General features: G+C 34.4%; 1 protein-coding gene across 4 annotated transcripts in view; it reads left to right on the plus strand.

The window, feature by feature from the left end:
* The window catches only part of TBCK (TBC1 domain containing kinase), a 207560-nt gene that overhangs the window by 140863 nt on the left and 43420 nt on the right, over nucleotides 1-23277 (plus strand). For all 4 annotated transcript variants that reach the window (XM_057704686.1, XM_057704688.1, XM_057704687.1 and 1 more), the window contains one exon: nucleotides 21734-21909. In XM_057704686.1, coding sequence (XP_057560669.1) covers nucleotides 21734-21909 — 176 coding nt within the window. The remainder of the gene's footprint in view (nucleotides 1-21733; nucleotides 21910-23277) is intronic.

Here is a 23277-nt window from a genome sequence, read left to right on the forward strand (position 1 = left end):
GCTCAAGCTTCTCTTGTTAGCTCTAGGCAACCCATACCCAATGCCTGCTCTACACTTCACTTGGATGTATCACAGGTAACCTCTAATTCAGCATTTCTAAGAGTGAATTTATTTTCTTTTCCCCTTAGAGCTGCTCTTCCTTCAGCATTCCCTATATCAGTAACCACCATTTTCATTCCCCCACTTGTTCAAGTCAGTATCTAGATTCATCTTTGATTCCAGCCTCTCCTTCCAAATTCAGTTAATCAGGAAAACCTGTTCACAAATCGATTCACTTTCTCTATTTCTGATACCATCATTTTAGTCAAGTTTAACCATCATCTCTTATCTGCTTTCCTACAATAATTTCCTGCATCCATTCTTGTTCCTCTTTCTTCAGACTTCAGCTAGCATAATCTTTTTAATTTTTTTTAACTTAAAACAACAGTAGTTTATTGCCTCACACTTCTGAAGGCTAAAAGTCCATCAGGAATTAAAAGTGACAAACTGTTCTCTTTCTGAAAACTTGAAAATATGAACAGTGTTGCTTCAAGAGAAGAAATATAAAGAAGTGAAATGTTGGTAGGGATTAGGGAAAAATCAAGAGAAGACAATGATTTTTCAAAAAAAAAAAACGTATTTAGTTTTCCTTTTCCTTTTTTCCTCTCATTGTTTTAAGAGAATTTTGACTGTCTTATTCATTCAGCAAACATTTGTTGAGCACCTACTAAATGCCAAGCACTTGATAATTTAATTTGTTAAGGGCTTTACCGTTATAGCGAGGTTTTTACAGTCCTTATTTCGTAGTAGTATGGACTGCACCTTTTCAAAGTACCTTGCTAACTGAGGGTACATGAGGAAAGCTGGCTGGATGTATCTTCAGTTCAGATGAAGGAGATGATCAATAATGCCTCTCCCTTGCCCCCTTTACAACCATGCTGTTCGTTTTCCATTCTCAACTATTATTTAAAACAGAGCCCCTCAAGTCCAGCGTTACCAAGATTGTTATCATTTTATATAAACTTCCTTTCCCACAGTATATCAGTTCCAAATTGGGGGTGTAATTTAATTCAGTGCACCAGAAAACTATTTGGGCAGATGGAAATAATATATCAGGAAGGGATAAAAGCATGTATTAAATTGTTTGGAAGGGTAAGCTGGACCAATATCTCAAATCCTTTGCTGAATGAAACAATATAAATAAATGTAACAAAATAACTCAAGGATAATTTTTTATTTCCAAGTCAAGAATATGTAAATTAGTGATGCACATTTATTGCTTTTTCTTGTTGACCCTTCATATTTTTCTCATTTTAAAAATCTAATTGTTTCACTGCAGCAGCCTGAAGCTTGAAACATTTACACGTTATGTATCTTGTCATTATATTTTTATTTACTTGTTTGTTTATTTATTTATTTATTGGCTGTGTTGGGTCTTTATTGCTGCATGTGGGCTTTCTCTGATTGCTGCGAGTGGGGCCTACTCTTTGTGGCAGTACACAGGCTTCTCATTGTGGTGGCTTCTCTTGTTGTGGAGCATGGGCTCTAGGTACGTGGGCTTCAGTAGTTGTGGCACACAGGCTCAATAGTTGTGGCTCATGGGCTCTAGAGCATAGGCTCGGTTGTTGTGGCACACGCGCTTAGTTGCACCATGGCATGTGGAGTCTTCCCGGACCAGGGCTCAAACCCGTGTCCCCTGTATTGGCATGCAGATTCTTAACCACTGTGCCACCAGGGAAGTCCCTGTCATTATATTTTTGAACATTTACTTCTATGCTTTTCTTGTGAAGTGTGTGAAATCAAAACTCACAGTTTCTTATTAAAGATCTATCTTCCTCTGAGTTATATAAATCCCTGGTTCTCTTATGCTAAATCATCAAATTACTAATTGCCACTTTTCTGAACGTAGATACTTCAGTGTACACAGTCTGTTCTGAATGGAGCAGTGCCCTCTTAATACTGCAAGTGAAACAAGGGCAGGAAAAAAAAAAAACTCCCAGAGCCAGACAAGAATCAAATAATGACTGAATGAGCACTAGATTTCTAGAGTGTGTTGTACTGAGAAAAATTTGGCGGGAAGTGGGGGGAGTTAGGCAGGGCAGGATCTTGGGAAGGAAAAGAGACATGTTTAGAAGTTTGGGGTAGCAGAGTGTTGGGGTTGGAGTTCTTGATGAAAAACACGAAAGAAGAAAATAAATAAGAATTCTTGTCATCTTTGGTGAAAATAATAATTGTCATTATTTAGGGTAGAGTATCCTACTTAGTCCAGCAGCTGGACTGATCTGAGACACAGCACACTTCCCTACAGACATCAGGGTGAGGCTCTGACACAGTATTAGCATATCTACATTGCAGTTGCTAGGAAGATTATGCTGGTGACAGTTTTTATTCCTTTGCAGCCTGATTTAGTTCAGTATTGATTTGAGACAGCTCCTATAGCAGTGCTTTTTCACAAGTAAGTCTATAGACCGTTTTCTTCATGAAGAGTAATGGGCACAGATAGCACAATTCCAACTTGCTAATGAATATCTGGGGTCTTGCACTGAGATCTTTCTTATGCAACCTCAAAGTACAGGGATGTCATTTCACGTATCCGTGACATTCCATGGCATTTAAAGAGAAATGGATTCTGGCACAATTCTACAGAAGGGCTAGCAACAGCAGACCCAGATGTTATATACAGGATTCAGTGAGTCTAAAGATTTTCACAATCCCAGGATAAATGTCCTGTTTTTTTCAGCCATCCTCCCAGGATGTCCTATAAAATATGCAAAATAAACAAGCCTTTTTATATGAGAAATAAATCTACTACTAAAAATTCAGTTTGTTAACCCAATTCATACAGGTGCTAACACAGAATTTAACAAATAAAGGTGCATAATGAAAAAAGAAAAGGCAGCTTTTATCTGCAGCATTCTTACATCTCCTAGAAAATCATTGCTAAAGGTTATTTCTTTCTTCATTTCCCGCCAAAACCAAAATGAACAACTAAACTGGAATTATTTCAAAATACATCTATCTGAATTATAGATTATTGTTCCTAAATTCTACAGAAATTAAGTAAAACAAACACTAGCAAAGAATAGATAAGAATCCTGACAGACTTGATTTAATTCATACATTTTAAAACTTTCATGCTTGTCAAATAGATATTTGAATTAGTTTAAGATAAATAAACTGTTTGTTTTCTTGAATAAACTAAATGATTTCCACTGATTCGAATACCCTCTTATGGAAAACTAGATTCCCATATGTACTTATATCCATTTCCGAATCCTGTTTTCAGTTATATTCATCTGTTTCAGTTTATTTCGTTTCCAGTACCAAGAGGTTATTAAAATTATAATTATGTCATACATTTGGCACTATGTTTCTACGTGAATTGTAGAATTGGCTTGTCTTTTTCCTTCCTCTCCTGAAAAAAAATCATTTTGGTAATTGAGATTAAATTAAATTTATAAATAAGTAGAGAAAATTGATATACAATATTAAGGCTTATTTTTTTCCAAAATCAGAGTATGCCTTTCTATTTAGTCACGTCTTTTAGTTCTTCTGTTGCATTTCAAAGTTTTCTCATGTATTTCTTATTAGGGTTGTTACTATTTTAACCTCTCTGTTGCCATTATTATTGGGATATTTTATTTCGTTATATTTTCTAGCAGGTTATATATACAGCAAGACTGTTAGCTTTGCAAACAGTTTGATGTAGTTGTGAAAAACACAGACTAGAATTTTTGAACCCCAGCTCTGCCACACAGCTACGTGACCTGTTTCCTTGTCCATAAAATAGAGATAATAATATTATATGCTTCACAGGATTATTGTGAGTATTAAGTTAGTTCATGTGTTCAGAACACTGCAGCACAAAGTAAACACTCTGTAAGTTTTCACTGTCATCCTCATCATCAACATTTATCTAAGAGGCTGGTACCACAACTTGTGACTTTTTAATCTATTTCATCATTTGTTGGTTAATTCTTGATGATGTATAGTTTTCTTACCATTCATAACATTATTATCATTTCAATTAAAGTAGCCTCATGTGTTTTAACCAATAAATTTATCATCTGGTTTTACAACAGGATATCTATTTTTTTTCTATAAAAAATACTTTTGAACTCATTGAAATGTCTGGCAATGTGGCCAGAAATGTCAAAGAAAAATTTTAAAATTTTATTACAGTATGTAATTGTTGAAATATATCTGTACATTTTATAGTCACTATAATATTTTAAAGGTTTACTTCACCTCAAGAAATATTGCCTGTAACTCCTTTATCAAACATTTTTCCTTTTCTTAGATTACTCTTTTATTGCATATTAGGTTGTATTAAGCCAAAAGGAAGATATGGAGACATTTTTAATTTAATAACTTTAAAAATAGAATATATCTAGAATAAATTTTGCAGTAATTTTTCCATTGCATCAGAGCTGATAATTTGTTAGTTGTAATTGCTGTTACGTTTAACAGACTTTTTGTAATTAAAATAATTTATTAGATTTTCTTATAAAAATTCTATATTTTTTTCATGCCCAATTTATGTTTCAGAATCTAGAACTCTAGTCAGATCTGAAATGAATTGAAAAATTAGTTTTCCCTTGAAATACTTTCATTTTCAGTGAGGAAATATTTTTTAAGAAATGGGTACTAACCATCACGAAAATGACCCATTTAGATTTATCAGTTCATATTCTGTAATAGCATGTGATGTAAACCTCAAGTACATCTTGATGATCTCTGGCTTTAGCCTGGTTGTGACATATACATAACCTTTCTGGTCTCATTAAAATCTGAATCTCTTGATTTATGTGAGAGAAGTTTGAAATACAGCTGAATATATTATGAACATTGAAACTTCTGTATCTATATTCTTATAAGAATTGTCTAGAATGGTTTGTAGTGTATTAAAATAAAGGATTAGAGATTAGAGACAAGTGAGTATCCTTCAATTGTAAAGTCTTCTTTCTTCACAACTAAAATTTTGAATTTCCCTTCTCTTAGGATATCTCAGTTATATACAGATTAAAAGTGGTTGGCTGATACATGTTAGCTGACCATCGTTGATCCTCTTTTTGATCCTTAAATCACAATGAGAGTTCTTCACTTACTGTCTCCACTTCTCCCACCCTCACTTCAACCACTTTAGGCTATGAAATGTTTCCCAGCTACTCGTCTTTGAAATGCATAAGTTCTTATTGATCCAAGTGTATATAAGCATGGCACGCTTTATGAACAATACTTTACTAAGCTTCACAATAAGAATCATTCCTGAATCTCTTTAAGTAGAGACTCCTTTGGTGTCATTAAGTATTGTGTATAGGCTTCTAACTTTTGTCCTAAGAGATAAGCAAAAGTTTTGTGACCTATTAACAGCTGAAAATCAATCAGAAAAAAATGTCATAGAATTCTAGACCTAAAACAAACCTAAGATATCTGATCCTGCCCCTTCATTTTATACACAAGAAAACCGAGGCCCTGAGAGCTGAAATATCTCCAAAATATCTATATTGTATATCCAAGAGAAAATTACTTTCTTTACAGAAATTTAGCATAGAATCCCTAATCACTGAAAAAAATTCTATCTCCTCTCTTCTTTGTGTTTCATATTCATGTACAGTATCTCTTTTATTTAAGGGAGAAAAATATTCTGTCTTGTATGAGAACTATATCATGCAGCTTCCAGAGCATGACAGTTTTATTTCAGATTCCATTTCAGATGCTGTATTTTTGTAGGTTAGAAATAGTAACCTTTCCTGTTTTCTCTAAAAACAAGGAGAAATGAAAAATACTATAATGCCACTTACGCAATTTAATATTTTAAATGTAGGGATAAAGATATCTGCAGATTGATAAAGCTTTTGAGGATAGTCTTTGAGAATGATAATGTCTGCTTGTGCCATTTGCAAAAGCTTGTCCCTCCTCATACGTGGGCTAGAAATATGTAGCACTAAGAAAGTAGAGTCTATTGTAGATATGGGGGAAAATAAGAATTGATGGATATTGCTCTAACAAATCTCAACTTTCTGTATTCTAAGCCATGTTAGTAGTTTACATAGTTTAAGATTTTCTCAGCAGTGTTAGCTGTGCTTAACAAAATTAACAGTTTTTCCTTTTTTCTTCAAAAATTGTTTATTTCCCATGCAGTTTTTATGCAGATAATTCCAAAAAATATGACCCTCTAGCCATGACGTCTCCCAAACAGCAGTTTCTGTCTCCAATTGCATTCTTAACGCTTCAGCTTGGTATACCCTATGCATCCTTAATTTCATACATCTCAGTCAGAACTCGTCTTCTCTTTATCTGCTGTCTGTCACTGTTACTATCTTCTTTTCTCCCTTAATCACCCATGTTCAAAACATAAGAGCTATCATTTACTCATCCCTGTCCTTTATCATCCACACTTTTTCTTACAGAGCCTCTCATATATACTTCCCCTTTATCAATACACCCAGTTTTACTGAATAGCTTCTGAGTTCCAGGCTCTCTGCTAGGTAGTGGAAGTGTAAAAACTAAGTCCTAGTCCCTGCTTTCAAATGGTGTTTTTATGGGAATAGACCAGTGTCAGTATGGAACAGGGGTTGTAAACCTGTGACACTCTGGTTAGATGCTTGTGAACTAAACTTTCAAAAATTCTTTCAAAATGAAAATAGCATCCTGACTGAAATTTCTGCCTTGTTCATACCAGGATGAATTGAAACAAATGTGGAAAAGATTTTAAATGAGAAAGGCTTCATTCGGCATACCTCTAAGTGGTAGAACCAAAGCCCTAGAAGAAGAATCAAAACACCTTTCCAGTGTGTTTGATAGAGTTGCTTCACACAGAATATGCATGTAAACCCTTACTTCTTTACTTGGCAACTCCTATTCATCCTTTTAATCTCAGCTCAGATGTTACCTTTTTTAAAGAAGTGTTCCCAAATTGTCCACTTTCTTCTGGGCAAGTGAACCACTCCTTCTTCTGTTTCATGACAGAAACCAAGTTACAAGGGGTTCAGGAGTGAATGAAAAGAAAGTGGAGATGAGAAAGTAGAAGGATAGTGGCTAGGGAAGTACTTGCTCCTTGGAGAATTATTTTATTATTTAGTATTCATTCTTTATGTTTATCTTTTCACTATGGATGGGAGAGAATTGGATGCATTTGTAGGCCTAAGAAAAATTTGCAGGCCTAATACAAAACTGTATTGTAGTCCAAGGGAATGCCTGAAGGAAGAAAGAAGATAATAGAGCAAAGCTCTTGATTCCCAATGTCATCACTTAATCTAGAGCTTCATAAAAGTCACTTTCTAACAAGTCTTTCTGCCTATCATTTTCCCCATCTCTTATTCATCCTTCAAAATATGGCCAAATTAATCTTCCTAAGACATTGCTGTTAGCATGTGACACATTCCTCCAAAAATCTTATATCCTTAAGCTTCTCTGTCTTTCAGAGCCCTCATGATCTATCCCCTACCTACTTATTCAATACTGTTTCCCTCTAATTCCCAGGATAATGCTCAGCTCAGTAAGGCTAGTCTCTTCATTGTCCTTTTCATAACCATTGACTGTAAATTCTATGAGAGCAAATATCTTTGTTTTGCTCGTTAATGTATCCCAAACACATTGCATGGTACCTAGTAGGTGCTCAGTAATTATTGATGGACCATTTCCTTGCTTATTTACACTTCAGAACTCTTACCATTACCTACTTATGTAACACTCTTCTTCCTCTTTTCTACTTTTCTACACCTTACTGATTTTTCCTGACTCAGCTCTCACTTCCTCCATCTATATTTTGCTAACTACTTCTCACCATATTGTGTGTATTCCTTTGCCTGCATTCTTTTTTTTTTTAATCTCTTTATTGGAATATAATTGCTTTACACTCTTGTACCAGCTTTTGAGGTACACCAAAGTGAATCAGCTGTATTTATACATATATCCCCATGTCTCCTCCCTCCCGCGACTCCCTCCTGCTTTCCCTGTCCTGGCCCTCTAAGGCATCACCCATTTGATCTCCCTTTGTTATACGGCAACTTCCCACTAGCTATCTATTTTACAGTTGGTAGTGTATATATGTCTATGTCACTTCGTCCCAGCTTCCCCTTTGCCCTCCGCCCCCCCCCCCCCAGCCCTGTGTCCTCCAGTCCATTCTCTGCAGCTGCATCCTTATTCTTGCCCTGTCACTGGGCTCATCAGTACCTTTTTTTTTTTTTAGATTCCATATATATGAGTTAGCATACAGTATTTGTTTTTCTCTTTCTGGCTTACTTCACTCTGTATGACAGACTCTAGGTCTATCCACCTCATTACATATAGCTCAATTTCATGGAGTAATATTCCATTGTATATATATATATGCCACATCTTCTTTATCCATTCATCTGTTGATGGGCATTTAGGTTGTTTCCATGTCCTGGCTGTTGTAAATAGTGCTGCAGTAAACATTATGGTACATGTTTCTTTTTGGATTATGGTTTTCTCAGGGTATATGCCCAGTAGTGGGATTACTGGATCATATGGTAGTTCTATTTTTAATTTTTTAAGGAACCTCCAAACTGTTTTCCATAGTGGCTGTACCAACTTATATTCCCACCAACAGTGCAGGAGAGTTCCCTCTTCTCCACACCCTCTCCAATTCTTATAGTAAGTAGCTGTGATTCCATACGTGGAATCTTGTAAGAGAAGCGGTGCAATGATGTGGTTAAGAGTTCAGACTCCAGAGCCAGACTAAATTTGAATCCTGGCTCTGTTGCTTACTGATTATGTGGCCTCTGTTAAATTATTTAACCTTTCTCTGCCCCAATTTCCTCATTTTTAAAATGATCAAAATAATAAAACCTACCTCATAGAATTGTTGCAAGACTGAAATGAGCTCATATATGCCAAGTGCTTGTCACAGTGACCAGCACATGGTAAGCACCAACTAAATGTTTTCTGTTATTATCGTATAGTTTTATTATTGCTTTTATGTTAGTCTTTTTTTTTCCCAACCAAATTAGGGACTCTTTGAGGTGAAAATAATATTTTATCTCTCTCTAGATGGCCAGCACAAAGCTAGTAGATTAAATATTTAACTGATGATTTATTAAAAATTTAGACTATAATAAGACTACTTTACCATGAAATTCAAGATGCTTCATTTGAGATGTGATTTTTAATACCAACTTATTTTATATAAAGATTTACAGTCTACCATACATTTTTACATTTATTACATCAGTTGATCCTCACAGTAAATTTGTGAGGTAAGTGTCATCATTCTCACAATACAGCTTAGAAATGTAAGGTCAGAGAAGGTAAGCATCTAACCACTCTCTCTCTCAGCACTGCCATGTCTCCCTGCTTCTTGCCTGCTCAGATAGGTACAGGACAGATTATTAAGTCTTCTGTGTAAACAGACATTCTACTACAAAATAGAATGTCAGCTCCCCCTTATTTCAGGTATGCGCAAGTCTCTACAAATGATTGTCTTGGGAACTCCCCTTCACTTGCCTTGTGAGGGAGAGGGGGAGCTATTTAAGTGTCCAGAAACTCCCACTCCCCTACCCTGCAGGATGAGAAGGGCGGGGCATCTTATCTTGAATACTGTTCTCTCCACAAAATTGACCCACCCCCCTCCAACTAAAGCTCCTTACATAGCTTGGGAGGAAAGGGGATGCTGGATGATAGTTGGAATAATTTCTGTCCCTTCTCAGTTAGCCCTGGGGGAGATGTTGGCGGCTTTTGTTGGCAGTTTCTATTATTTGGTAGCACGTTAGAGCCTCTTTGTTTCAACCTAGGAACATCATTCAGTATCCTGTTACACATGCGTGCATTTATTTATCAAACATTTCAGCACCTTCTCTGGGCAAGACCCTCTCATCTCTTGCTATGAGAGATACAAAAGAAATTGAGAAATTTAAACTATTGATATACCTGGCTCTTTGTTGTCATCAGCATGTTTATATTGATCCAGTCTCTCTCCTAGAAACATAATATGTCACTTGAAAAGATCTTTGAATAGCGTTTTGCTTCTATAAGTTGTCCTGAAGAAAGTGTATTTTCATTGTGTTGAAACATACGATATTTAATATATGGTTAGCCCTGTGATGTTCCTTGCCTTATAAACATGGCTACTTTTGCTTTTCATGCTTTCCGATTTTTATTTCCACCTTTCTTTTAGAAGACTGTCTTTAGTATTTCAGTTGGTGTTCCAATTCCAATTATTAGGTGAAATTTAATAGTCTTTCTAAGTGTTTTTGCTAGAAATTAAGGTAGGTCTTTCTCTATAGGAAATGTACGTAATGTGTTTCACTTCCTGTCCTGCCTTATTTTAGGTTCTGCAATTATAAAGTAGATATTTAATAAATGTCACTTTGCTTCCAAAGTGAGGAGATTTTAAATTGACTCAAAGAACCAGTACTATAGACATTCTGAGGTCATCCTGTCCCTGAGAAAAACCCTCAAAAGCTTTAAGAAACTATCAAATCTATCATGTACCTTCTGAAAGCAGCACTCCTGGTCTCATTTGTACCCAGGTACTATAACTATCTTTTGGAATTCTTAATTTCCAAGTGGCCTTAGAGAGGGTAATTTTTTTATATTAAGATTTTATCTTTCTCACCCTCCCCCGAAACACACACATACTCACAAACACACACACACACTCACAAACACACACACACACACAAAATAGCATGATATAGGAAAAGTGCTTTCTTCCGTAATGAAGGGTGTTTGTTGTTTTGTGTTTAACCTCCTAATATACATTAAGAGTGTGATCACATATAGAGTTGTCTCTGAGTACAGGATCAAAATATATTACTCTTAAAGGAAATACAGTTCTTGCTAAGAAAAATATCAGCCATTTAGGCAGTAATCTACTAAATAATTTCTACTATCTTATGTTAAACTAGGAAAAACTTTATAATTATTTAGTGATGATAATGTAATTTACATTTGTGTTGGTAGAAGTTTGAAAAAGTATATTAAATATTCTTCCATATAGCCAATGGGTCTTTTTCTCTCAATTCTTTATACATTGATAAAGAGATAGATAAACATCAGTTTATTCAAATATTTCTTCATGCAAAAGACAGTGAAACATTCCAGGGAACCGCAAACACTTTTTATCCAATTGTCTACATTAACTTTTGTCTTCTTTCTGAACTTTAATGCATAAAAGCCTGCCCTGCTTGCTGATCTTCTGTTTTTTATTGTTTTAAAACTTCATCAGAATTTAGAATAGTACTGATTTGATCGTTTTTCTTTAACATCTCTGCATGTTTCTAGTGCCAGATCTGATTACCTACAATGGTGAATATAGCCATGAGTTCTCATTTGTGAAGCCTTTTTCTATTGCTATAAATATTTGATAAGAATTGTCTTCAGACAGATTAGATTCATAGTTATGAAGTATTTAAGAGAAGTATATAATAATGCTGGTTGAAAACAAATCTCATGTTTTTATAAATGTTTAAATTTTCAAAACTAGCTCATGCGTAGTGATTAAAACTTAAACACAGAAAAGCATTAAGAAAAAAGGTCATGTTAATTCCCACTGACTCACAGACTACCACTTTTACAATTTCTATGCATCATTCTTATATATAGGAAAATATATTTATACACACATGCATGTGTTTACACACACACACACAACACACGCACATACACACACACACACTTACATAGTCACTATGATATATGTCACCAAACTGGTATCATAGTGAATTTATTGTTTTATTGGATCTTTTCCCCCTTGATAATATACCCTGACTACTTCCTCTACTAAGAAATGTTTTTCTAAAATATGATTTTAATGGGTGAACAGCATTTCTTTATATTAATTCACTGTTATTTATTTATTCTATCACCTTTTATCATGTGTTGACATTATTTCCAGCTTTAAATAATTTTAAAAAAACAATATGTTTGATAAATATTTTCCCATACTACTTTGTACAGTCTGTGATTATGTCCACGGAACAAATTTTTAAAAAGAAATTTCTATTACATGCATATTTGAAAGTTTTTAATGCATATTACCAATTTCTTCTCCAAAAAGTTTGTGTTGATTCACACATCTAAAATGTGTATTTTATTTTATTTACTGATTTTTATTGAAGTATAGTTGATTTACAGTGTTGTGTTAATTACTACTGTACAGCAAAGTGATTCAGTTATACATATATACAGTCTTTTTTTAAATATTCTTTTCCAATGTGGTTTATCATAGGATATTGAATACAGTTCTCTGTGCTACACATTAGGACCTTGTTGTTTATCCATTCTACCTATAAAAGCTTACATCTACTAACTCCAACCTCCCACTCCATCCCTCTCCCAAACCCCTCCCCCCCAAACTCCTCCCTCTTGGCAACCACCAGTCTGTTCCTATCTCCGTGATTCTATTTCTGTTTCATAGATAGATTCATTTGTGTCATATTTTAGATTCCACATATAAGTGATATCATATGGCATTTGTCTTTTTTTTTCTGACTTCACTTAGTATAATAATCCCTAATTGCTTCTATGTTGCTGCAAATGGCATTATTTTGTTCTTTTTTATGGCTGAGTAGTATTCCATTATATATATGAACCACATCTTCTTTATCCATTCTTCTGTCAGTGGACATTTAGGTTGTTTCCATGTCTTAGCTATTGTGAATAGTGCTGCTATGAACATAGGGGTGCATGTATCTTTTTGAATTATAGTTTTTTTCCAGATATATGCCCAGGAGTGGGATTGCTGGATCATATGGTAACTCTGTTTTTAGTTTTTTGAGGAACCTCCATACTGTCTTCCACAGTGGCTTCACCAACTTACATTTCCATCAGCAGTGTAGAAGGGTTCCCTTTTCTCCACACCCTCTCCATCATTTGCTATTTGTAGATTTTTTAATGATGACCATTCTGACTGGTATGAGATGGTGCCTCCTTCTAGTTTTGATTTGCATTTCTCTAATAATTAGCAATGTTTAGCATCTTTTCATGTGCCTTAAAACATGTTTTAGAATTCTTCCCTACACACTTACTGTCAGAGTTCAGCGAAGAGCAAAAGATTGTACTTTCAAATTAGGATAATTCAAGAATTGTTTATCTACAGAGATAATAATTAAAAGATAATGCTAGAATGTTGGTGAAAGTATAAGAGACAATGCAGTTAATTATGAACATTAGCGACAGCCCTGTTACCACCTGAAGGTCAAAAGAGATGAGGGAAGAAGAGATTATCAGAACATGAAAAAGGAGAAGCAGGTAGAGAAAGCCATCTTGAGAGGAACAGTGACCTTTGGTCAACAAATATAGCCAGGTCAGGGTGACTTTCTCAGTATGGAACCAGGGGGATATGTATCCTGACCTTACTCTCCCTATTGTCTGCACCACCTTGAAAGCCAGAGGACCTAGGATCCCTCTTGTAATAGGGACCCTCTTGTAGGCCCAAACAGAGGCCTCTCCCCAGCAGAGAACAAGGCAGGAACCAATGGAGAGTGAATCTGGAGGGGCAAACAAAATATACCCAGAACACTTACCTACTTTTTCTATTTCTATAATTGTACATCCCTTTTTTTATATATTTCTGTGATTGAGGTAAAAAAATTTCTCTACCTATTTGTGTTTATTTTGTCAAGTATATGTATACATCTCTGCTCTTTTTATCTTAACTAAGCAGATTTTTTTTTCTTACTGGTTTGTCGTATTGATTAAAAGAGTTCATTATATATTAAGGACATCTTAAATTTTTATTTTTCACATGTATTTCTCTTCTTTAAGAGTTCACCTTTGCTGTATGGTTAAAAATAATTTTAGTCATCAATACTTTTTCTTTTGTGATTGCACTTTTTACACATAATTTTTTGTCCCGCTTATAAATCATTTTGCTTTGTAGTATAAGATAGAAACATGATTTTATTTTATTCTAGGTAATAAATGATGCCAACGCTATATCCTAAGTAATACACCCTTTCCCCCAGTGATTTGATGTGGAATCCTATTCTTTTACCAAATATTTTTATGTATTGGAGTCTGTTTCTGTGCATCCCATTATGTCCCATTAGTCTTCTAGTCTATTCTGGTGCAATATCATGTAGTGTTATTTTATACAGTTTTAACACATAACAATGTATTTTATTACTTCTCAGTATTTTTTTGAGATTCTCACATATTTAGTCAAATGAACTTTAGAATTTGTGTTTCAAAATCAAAAAGAGAAATCCTTTTAGAGTTTTAATTAAACTGTAGTATATTAATACATTGTTCTGAGGAAGAATAAAGATCTTGTAATATTGAATCTTTCTTTCCAGACAGCATTTTATGTCTCTCAGGTTTTTCAAATGCCCATCACAAAACTCTTTCCTTTTCTTGTTTCTAAGTATTTCACTTTAGAGGAATATTTTGATATTCTGATTGAAAGCTTTTGCTCCTTGTGTTTTCTGATTGGCTGCCACTGCTATAGAGAAAAGCTAATGATTTTGTTGTATGTATGTTGTAACTAAAACCTTACCAAATTCGTACCAGTTTTATTGGATTTTCCTCTGGTTATTCTGGATTTTCTAAGAAGACTATTGTGTTATCTAAGAAATATATTTTTTCCAATATTTACACCTAGTATTTATTTTTCTTATTGTCTTCACAGCAACTTTCATAGCAATAATAAATAGTAATGCTGATAGCTACAATATATTTCTTCATTTTTATTTTAATAAGTCTGCCTCTGTGGTTCATCATTAAGTAAAATGTCAAATATTTGAGATAAAGAACATCTGTCTTAATGAAATCTTTCATCATTCTAATTAACTTTCCTTCTGATATGTGTTTACTATAAGTTTTTCTTTTCCTAAAAATGGGAATAAATGTGAAATTTTATCACATATAGCTTTGTGTCACCTACAGTGATGATTATATACTTTGTATCCTTTGACTAATTAAAGGTAATGAATTATTTTTAAAATTGTCTTAATGTTGAACCATCCTTCATTCCTGGAATATGCCCTATTTTATCATACTGTGCCATTCTTTTAAATTGCTACTGCATTCAGTTTTCTAGTTTTAAGATTCTTTTAGGAATTTATGTTCATAAGGAATATGGGGGAGGTTCATGCTGTCTTTGTTAGATTTGAGTATTAGATTAAGGTCGCTTCATGAAATAACCTTTTAATGTTTTCTTTGCCTTGAAGCAGTTATGAGGTAGTATTGCTTGAGGGGAAAATATGTTTGGCACCTTTATTTAAAGTAATCACTTAAAAACTTTAAAATTTTACCTGTATTTACAAAGTCTATTCAGCTTTTCTCTGATTTTTGAATACACACACACCATTCATCATTCTCTTCAGCTCTGCTTAGGCCTGGGGATATTTAGATCTATTCAGATTTTATATTCTTTTGGGAATAATTGGAATTAATTTTTTTTATTTTTTTCATATATTTTTACATGCTTATAATCTTTCTCATTTGTAAATAATTAGAAAGGTAGAAAGAAAGAAAGAAAAAGTGATATATAAAGAAAATATAGAGAATGAAAAAAATATAAAAACATGTTTGTTTATATTTTTGTCATTTCTTATTGTGTGCACAGTTCACATACAGGTTTTCTAGTTTTATTGGTATTCCCCAGAGTTTCAACTCTAGTATTTATCTATTTTTTCCTTAATTGATATTTTTATTATCACTAAATTATTTTGCCTACTTTCCTAAGGATAGTTTTTTGTGTGTTTATTTTTTTGCCTTCTTTATATTCACCTAACTTCTTTCAATTAATTAGAGTATGTTTTGTAATTTTATATGGTAGCAACTGTCATTTTCAATTTTTCAGTTGAGGAAAGGAGAAATGGCTGTGAAAAATTATTGAGGCAGGTATAGATTTTAGTGTTCTTGATTAACCATCACAGTACCCAGAGACTGAAGAGAATCTGATAATTTGCCATCCCTGAAGAGTCTGTCTAGTAATCCAAACATAAGAATAGATTCTGGTCTGTAATGTTATTTAATCATATTTTTATTCACTCATTCACTCATTAAATATCTATTGCATTCTTTTGGTGCCAGACTTTGTGCTGTCCTTTGGACATACAAATATGAAAAAACATAGAACCTGTATTTAACGATTTTGTAAGTCAAGTGGAGAAACAGATAATGTATTACAAGTATAGTAATTACTGTGATGGAGGTATGTACATGTTGTTTGGGAAACACATACATAGCACAAAGTTACTCAGGAAAAGTAATAGAAGATTTAGAAAAACGATTTCATTCATTTATATTCAATAAATATATTTTAATACCTTTTACGTGTCAGGTAATACACTGAGACCTGGGAAGGACATAGGCATAAAAGTCATTTTCCTTATCCTTGAGGAGCTCTCAGTCTAGTGGAAGTAAATAATCCTATTACAATAAAGATGTGTACCTGATACCTATGGGGACACAGAAGAAAAACTAAATAAGCCTGTTAGGAGTTAAAAAGACTTTCTTCACAGAGAAAGTAATGTTTGAGCTGATACTTGTAAGGTGAGCAGGTGTTTATTAGATGGACATGGTGCAGCATTCTAAGCAGAGAGAACAAGATGGGCAAAGGCAGCACAGTGGTATAAAAAGGCAAATAGTCTGCTAATGCCAAAGCACAAAGTGCAAGATGGTGGGGGTTGAGAAAAAAAGGTGAAAGGTAACAAACATTTATTGAACTCGGGCAGCATGTCAGATGCTATTCTAAATATTTTATGTAGATTAACATTTAATTCTTACAGCAGCCCAGGAGGATTCAGATAACTGCTGTTATCCCACTTTATAGATGAAGAAATTGGGCAGAGAGGTTAAATATCATGTCCAAAGTCACACGCTGATGAGTGGGTGGCCAAGATTTGAGTCCTGGTAGTCTGACTCCAAAGCCTATGGTTTCCTGCCTATTATAGATAGAGACCAGTTCATAAAAGGCTTTCTGTTTTATACCAGGGAATTTGGATTTCACTCCATCAATGTCTAGAAGCTATTGAGATATATTTAATTATAAAACTAACATGAGCAGATTTTTATTTTAACTCAAATGGCATTTGGAACATGGATTAGAAGGCAAGACTTTAGGTTAAGAGCAAAGCAGAGAAAAAAAGAGACAGCAAGAGCATCTTCTGCAGTCCATGTTAGGGATGATGGAAGCCCTGAGATAGAGCAGTGAATAAGGGAACAGATTCAAGATATGTTAGATGGGAATGAGGAATAACGAAGAATGAAGAGCCTACGATGATTTTTAGATTTCTGTCCTGGACAGCTAGGTTGCAGTTAGTGCTAGGACCCATGACAGAAAATATGGGAAGAGTGTTCTAGAAATTGGCTCTGTATTCTCATAGTTAATATGCCAGGGATGCAAGGATTTTTAAGTACCTGTAGATCAATCTGTGTGATATACCACATTAACAAATTAAAGAATAAAAACCATATGATTATCTCAGCAGATGCAGAAAAAGCTTTTAACATAATTCAACTTCCATTTATGATAAAAACTCTTCAGGAAGCAGGCATAGAGGGAAAATACCTCAACATAATAGAGGCCATATAAAACAAACCCACAACTAACACCACACTCAACAGTGAAAAGCTAAAAGCATTTCCTCTAAGATTAGGAGCAAGATGCCACTCTCATCACGTTTATTCAGCATAGTATTGGAAGTCCTATTCACAGAATCATACAAGAAAAAGAAATAAAATGAATCAAAATTAGAAAGGAAGAAATAAAGCCATCACTTTGCAAATGATGTGATGCTATACATAGAAAATCCTAAAGACACCATCAGAAAACTACTAGACCTCATCATGAATTAGGAAGTTGCAGAATACAAAGTTAATATATAAAAATCTCATGGTTATGCTTTTATTAAAAGTCCACATCTATTAGGGAAATACAGTAATGTCTTTGTCATTTTTCCCTTTTCGTCAATTTTGATTTTATGTATTTGAGGCTATGTTATTAAGTGCAAATAAATTTGAACTGCTTCAGTAAAAAAAAAAAATCTATTGCATTTCTATACTCTAACAATGAACTATCAGAGAGCGAAATTAAACAATCCTGTTTACCATTGAATCAAAAAGAATAAAATACCTAGGAATAAACCTACCTAAGGAAGTAAACTTGTGAAACTGTAAGACACCAATGAAAGAAATTGAAGATGACACAAACAGATGAAAAGAGATACCATGTTCTTGGATTGGAAGAATTAGTATTGTTTAAACAATCATATTACCCAAGGCAATCCACAGATTCAGTGCAATCCCTATCAAAATACCAATGGCATTCTTCACAGAACTAGAACAAATAATTTTAAAATTTGTATGGAAACACATAAGACCCCAGATAGCCAAAACAATCTTGAGAAAGGAAAACAGAGCTGGAGGAATCATGCTGCCTGACTTGAGATTATACTGCAAAGCTACAGTAATCAAAACTGGTACTGGCACAGAAACAGACACATAGATCAATGGAACAGAATAGAAAGCCCAGAAATATACCCACAAACCTATAGTCAATTAATCTACACAAAGGAGGCAAGTATATACCGTGGACAAAAGACAGTCTCTTCAGTAAGTGGTGCTGGGAAAACTGGACAGCTGCATGTAAAAAAAAAGAAAAGAAAAGATGCAGAGACCAGCTCCGCGCAACTCGACTTGGGGCGAGTGATGGGTGCCGCAAGCTTAAAGAAACACAGACATAGATTTAAGAGAAAGATGGGACCGGGGGACTCAGGACCTCTAGGATCAAGAGCCTCGCTGATTGATCCCACAGTTGCTTTTATTGAGCTCTCGGCATAGCCTAAGGGTCTAACACTCCCAGTTTCATCCCACAATCAAGGTTATCTTTGAAGTAAACAAACAAAGGCCTCACGTGACTGGGGGCAGTGACCTTTGTTTGCCTCCTGGGTCCGATTTGAGCTGGGTGTGGATTTGAGCTGGGCATAGATTTGAGTTTGGCGTGGAAAGCAAAGCAGCCCTGGGGGCAAGGAGACCTCTCTCAGAAGAATTAAGGGTCTGTGCCCCACCCCTGTTGGCCCCTCTGCGACTGTGCCTGTCTTAGATTGTTCCTCCCCTGAGGAATCTTATGCGTCTCTGGCTAACCAGCCATCCTCCGGGGCCAAACAGGGTGATATGAGGTGTGCAAGTGAGAAAGGGGCTGCGCCCCCAGAGAGGGTCAATTTTCTGTTTCCACGGTAGCCTATGCCCCCATGGTCTCCACGTCCAGCACCCTTAGTTCCTCCGCTGCTCAAGCAGGACATCCTGCCTCCAGTTGCTCAGCCCACATACTTTAATTACTTTTAGTAACATTTTCAAGGTTTCAGAAAGACTTATGAATGTTTTCCCATAAAAAGAAATTAGAACATTCTCTAACACCATATAGCAAAAAAAGCCTACCATTTCAGACTCTTAGGTACCATGACAGAGTCATTCTCCCAGTAGTTTAATGAACACGGTAAAATAACTATCTTGTTACCAGGTCTGGGATTTTGCTTGTTTGGTTAGCATTGTCACTAATACTCCAGGGCCCTTTCAGAAAGCCCACTCTGTTGAAAGGTCATTTTTGTCAGTAACATTGCTAAATACATTCTGATTCTAGGTTGGAAATAGAATATTAATTTTTTTAAAAAGTCATTCTTATACCAATTGGTTTCTGATATTTGGATCTCTAAGTTTCATATACATTGTATGTATAGGTTCTTGGGCAGAAATGATAATAGACATTTTCAGAGTTGTTCTGTAGTTATCCTAAATTCTTGTCCACTCTCCATAAACAAAGTTCCATGAATTTGCAACCCTAATCACACAGAGCAATACCAATGTCAATGATACTAAATAAGACATAAATTATATAGAGGAAGTTTTACTTTTATGTCCCTAAGTGGAAATTATATAATGAATAGTAAAATTGCATATAAAACTATCTAATAAAAGGAAAACTAGATTATGTATTTTTAATATTATAATTATTTTTTTCACAAAGAAAAGTAGTATAAGTTGTCCTATATATAACTTACTAATCTCCTAAAGTTAATTTGCAGAGGAACATGCTTGCAACATATTAAAGGTCTTTGCTGATACACACTTAAAAAATTTCAGAAAGTTATGAATTTGTCAGTGATTCCTCTCTCCTTCTGTTCTTACCATTTCACAAGGCAATGGGTCTTTCCTTTGATAAACCTTCTCACGTGTGATGTATTTGATTGGAACCAACACCGGAGGTCAAACCTTTCTTAAATCAATCAGTTCTTCATAGAGAATACTGTGGTCAAATTAGTTTCATCAGTCAGACATGTCTTTCATTCAGACGAAACCTCTTTTTGAAATGCCACATTCATCGCTAAACGACTGAAGGCAGAACTAGAGTAATCAAAAGTTTTTTATTTTATCTTCATAAATATACACCTTCATATGAAGGCTGGGGAAAATACCTATAGAGATTGCAATCTCATGAAACAGGAGAGGGAAGGATTGATTGTATGACTTGCCGATTTTAAAGTTCCTTAATCTTTCTGAAGCACTTTTAATATCCGAATGTTTAAGTAGCTTTAATTCCTAATATTAAAAAAATTAAAATTCCTAATGTCTAGTTTTTAATTAAGAGCAATAAACCCGTAAAACTTAGCAATTTCCATTTCTACTTAAAAGGTAATTAAGTGAAAGAACAAGCACTTTACTACTAAAGACTTTATGGCATAGTCAGGGAAACCCAAGGGAGGAGACCTGACATTCAAATTCCAAAAACAATTGAAAACAGTGTTTTTTTTTCAAAATAAGTTTGTCTGTTAAGTGATTCATAGGCTTTATTCTCTCCTGTGTAGAAAGTCTAAATTGAAAATGGTATATGTGGAATCCTACTATGGAACTGAGAAAAGAGAGAAAGTAAGCAAAAGAGATAATGATTAGATTCAGTTTTGAAAACTCATTAAGCATATAAGTAAATTTTTTTCTTTTGAATCCCCATATTTTAAATCAAGTGAATTTTGAAAGTTCTTAAGTTCTCAAATTATGTTAAATTAGTTTTCAAGAGTGACTACTAGTGTTCAACAAATTTATATTGAAATGAGTTGAGCTGTATTGTGTTGCCTTTTATGGGCAGGGACGATCCTCCTCTGTACTAAGTAACATGAAGAATAATTGTAAATAGCCCTTAGTCTGGATCAGTCTTATGCCATATAACAAACACACACCAGTTACATAGTCCAGAGTCTGAAATTACCTCCTTTACAGTTAAGATATGTTGTCAGTTTGCTTTAACATCTAAGAAAGAATTATGCTGTTCATTTCTGAGAATCTGATTTCCACTCAACCATTGATAAGTAACATAAATCATGTTATACAAGTCCAATACATTTTGGGACCAATTCCTTCAATTAGTATGTATACTGAGTTACAAAATAATTTCTCATATTATTTCTCAGAGCTGTAATTAATGCAGTTCACAACAACAGTAATTATACTTGAAGAAAAAAGAAATGTGCTTGAAGGAGCTGTTTTCAAAGATTAACAGTGCTCTCATAAGGAAAAATCTGCCTCATTTCTTTCTATCACATTTGAGCCAGGAACTTGTAGTGAAGCAAAAGAATAATGCTTCCCTATATGTGTGACTAATAAAAAAGTAAACATCAGTGGTAGGGAGCACAGTTACGCAGTACACTGCTTAAATAAGATGTAGTTTCCTGTTCTCCCATATGCTGTAGTGACTGATATAAAAAACCTGAATATATTCTGTACTGGATATAGTTTGTCTCTCTGTAATGTTCTTAGTATTTGTGTTGTTTGTGCATTTTTTTTTCAGTCAAGAGAATCCATTCCATTAAATGACCTAAAGTCAGAAGTATCACCCCGGATTTCAGCAGAGGACCTGATTGACTTGTGTGAGCTCACTGTGACAGGCCACTTCAAAACACCTACCAAGAAGACAAAGTCCAGTAAACCAAAGCTCCTGGTAGTTGACATCCGGAATAGTGAAGAGTATCCTTTACACGTGAGGTTTTAAAGGGTGGTACTGCTTTATTCACATTGCTTCCTTTCCACCTAAAGGGCGTGGGGTAAAAACAATGAACATATTTGGGATTCCTCTGAATTCAGATAGCTAAATAACTCTCAAACTGGATGCCAGAATAGACTTGCATAATGTTTCATAAGATAACATTACATACCAGAGACCTTAAAATGTTTCCCAAATACCACCAGAATAGGGGGCTGTTTTCTTGGTGTTTGTGTTTCTCTGGTATATATTGCTGTTCTTGGGGGAATTTGAATCTTTCCTGGTATAGGTAAAACTTTGGCAAAGATGAAGAGTGAGTATTTACCTGGTCTACCTTATAGCCTAGAAGGAAAGTTTGCTAGATCTCAATAATGAACTTTTATTTATTATAATTTTCAAAATATTGGCTTATAGAGAACATGTTAAAGTGTTTTCCACTGACACTTTAATATTAAATGTACCATAACTTCTGGTGATTTTGCTTGGCATTAAAGTATGAAAAGTTACAAAATAGTAATAGTTCAGTCTTTCTCCTTATATTTTCATTGTCTGTCAGATTTTTCTAAAGCATGCCCTAATGCTCTATACTCTAGAATCTAGGTAAATGATTTTCAAATCTTTTTGAAGCAGGTAACCCCCTTTTAAAATAAAATCTTTCTTAGAAACTCAATATATAAAATATAAATGAAGAAATTTTTAAAATTAATTTTCTTCATAAGTTAACATTTGTAGCATTTACTAACTATAAATGAGGGTTATATGTAGGTGAGGGTTAGCAGGTTTCTGGTTTCTTTTATGCTAAAATTGGCATATAAGTTTTCATGTACATATTTTCAATCATAATTTTTGAAATGAAATTTTAAAATGAAATTCAAACCATGCATTTACAGAACTCCTGAAGCAATCCTTAAAATCTTAGATTACTGAAAATACAGTTTGAGAGCCCACTGCTTCAAATGATACATCACCATCTTTTTGTGAAAAGTTTCTACTTTCCCTAAACTGTGAGACCCCTGAGTTTGGAGAGAATATAAGTGTGTATGTTCCTGATGTCATGGCTTCAGAGATACTAGAAGTTCCTTAGCAGCAAAAGTGAGTGGACTCCCAAAAGAAGCATTCAGTTCTATTGGACTGATCAGGAACCCCTGATGTAGAAGTTCTCCTTATCTATTACTTCAAGGGTTTAAAATACTTTTAGTTTTTTAACTTTTTAGTTTATATTTTTGTTGCGCCTTTAGTTATAGTCTCATAAAACCATCAAAAAAGCATAATGTGAAAGACTATTACTAAAATAATTAAAGCAGTTTATGTACACACTTCTCTCCTGATATTTCCTTTCAAACTATTTAACT

The sequence above is a fragment of the Hippopotamus amphibius genome, chromosome 13 (genome assembly GCF_030028045.1).
Source record: "Hippopotamus amphibius kiboko isolate mHipAmp2 chromosome 13, mHipAmp2.hap2, whole genome shotgun sequence".
NCBI classification, from domain to species: Eukaryota; Metazoa; Chordata; class Mammalia; order Artiodactyla; family Hippopotamidae; genus Hippopotamus; species Hippopotamus amphibius.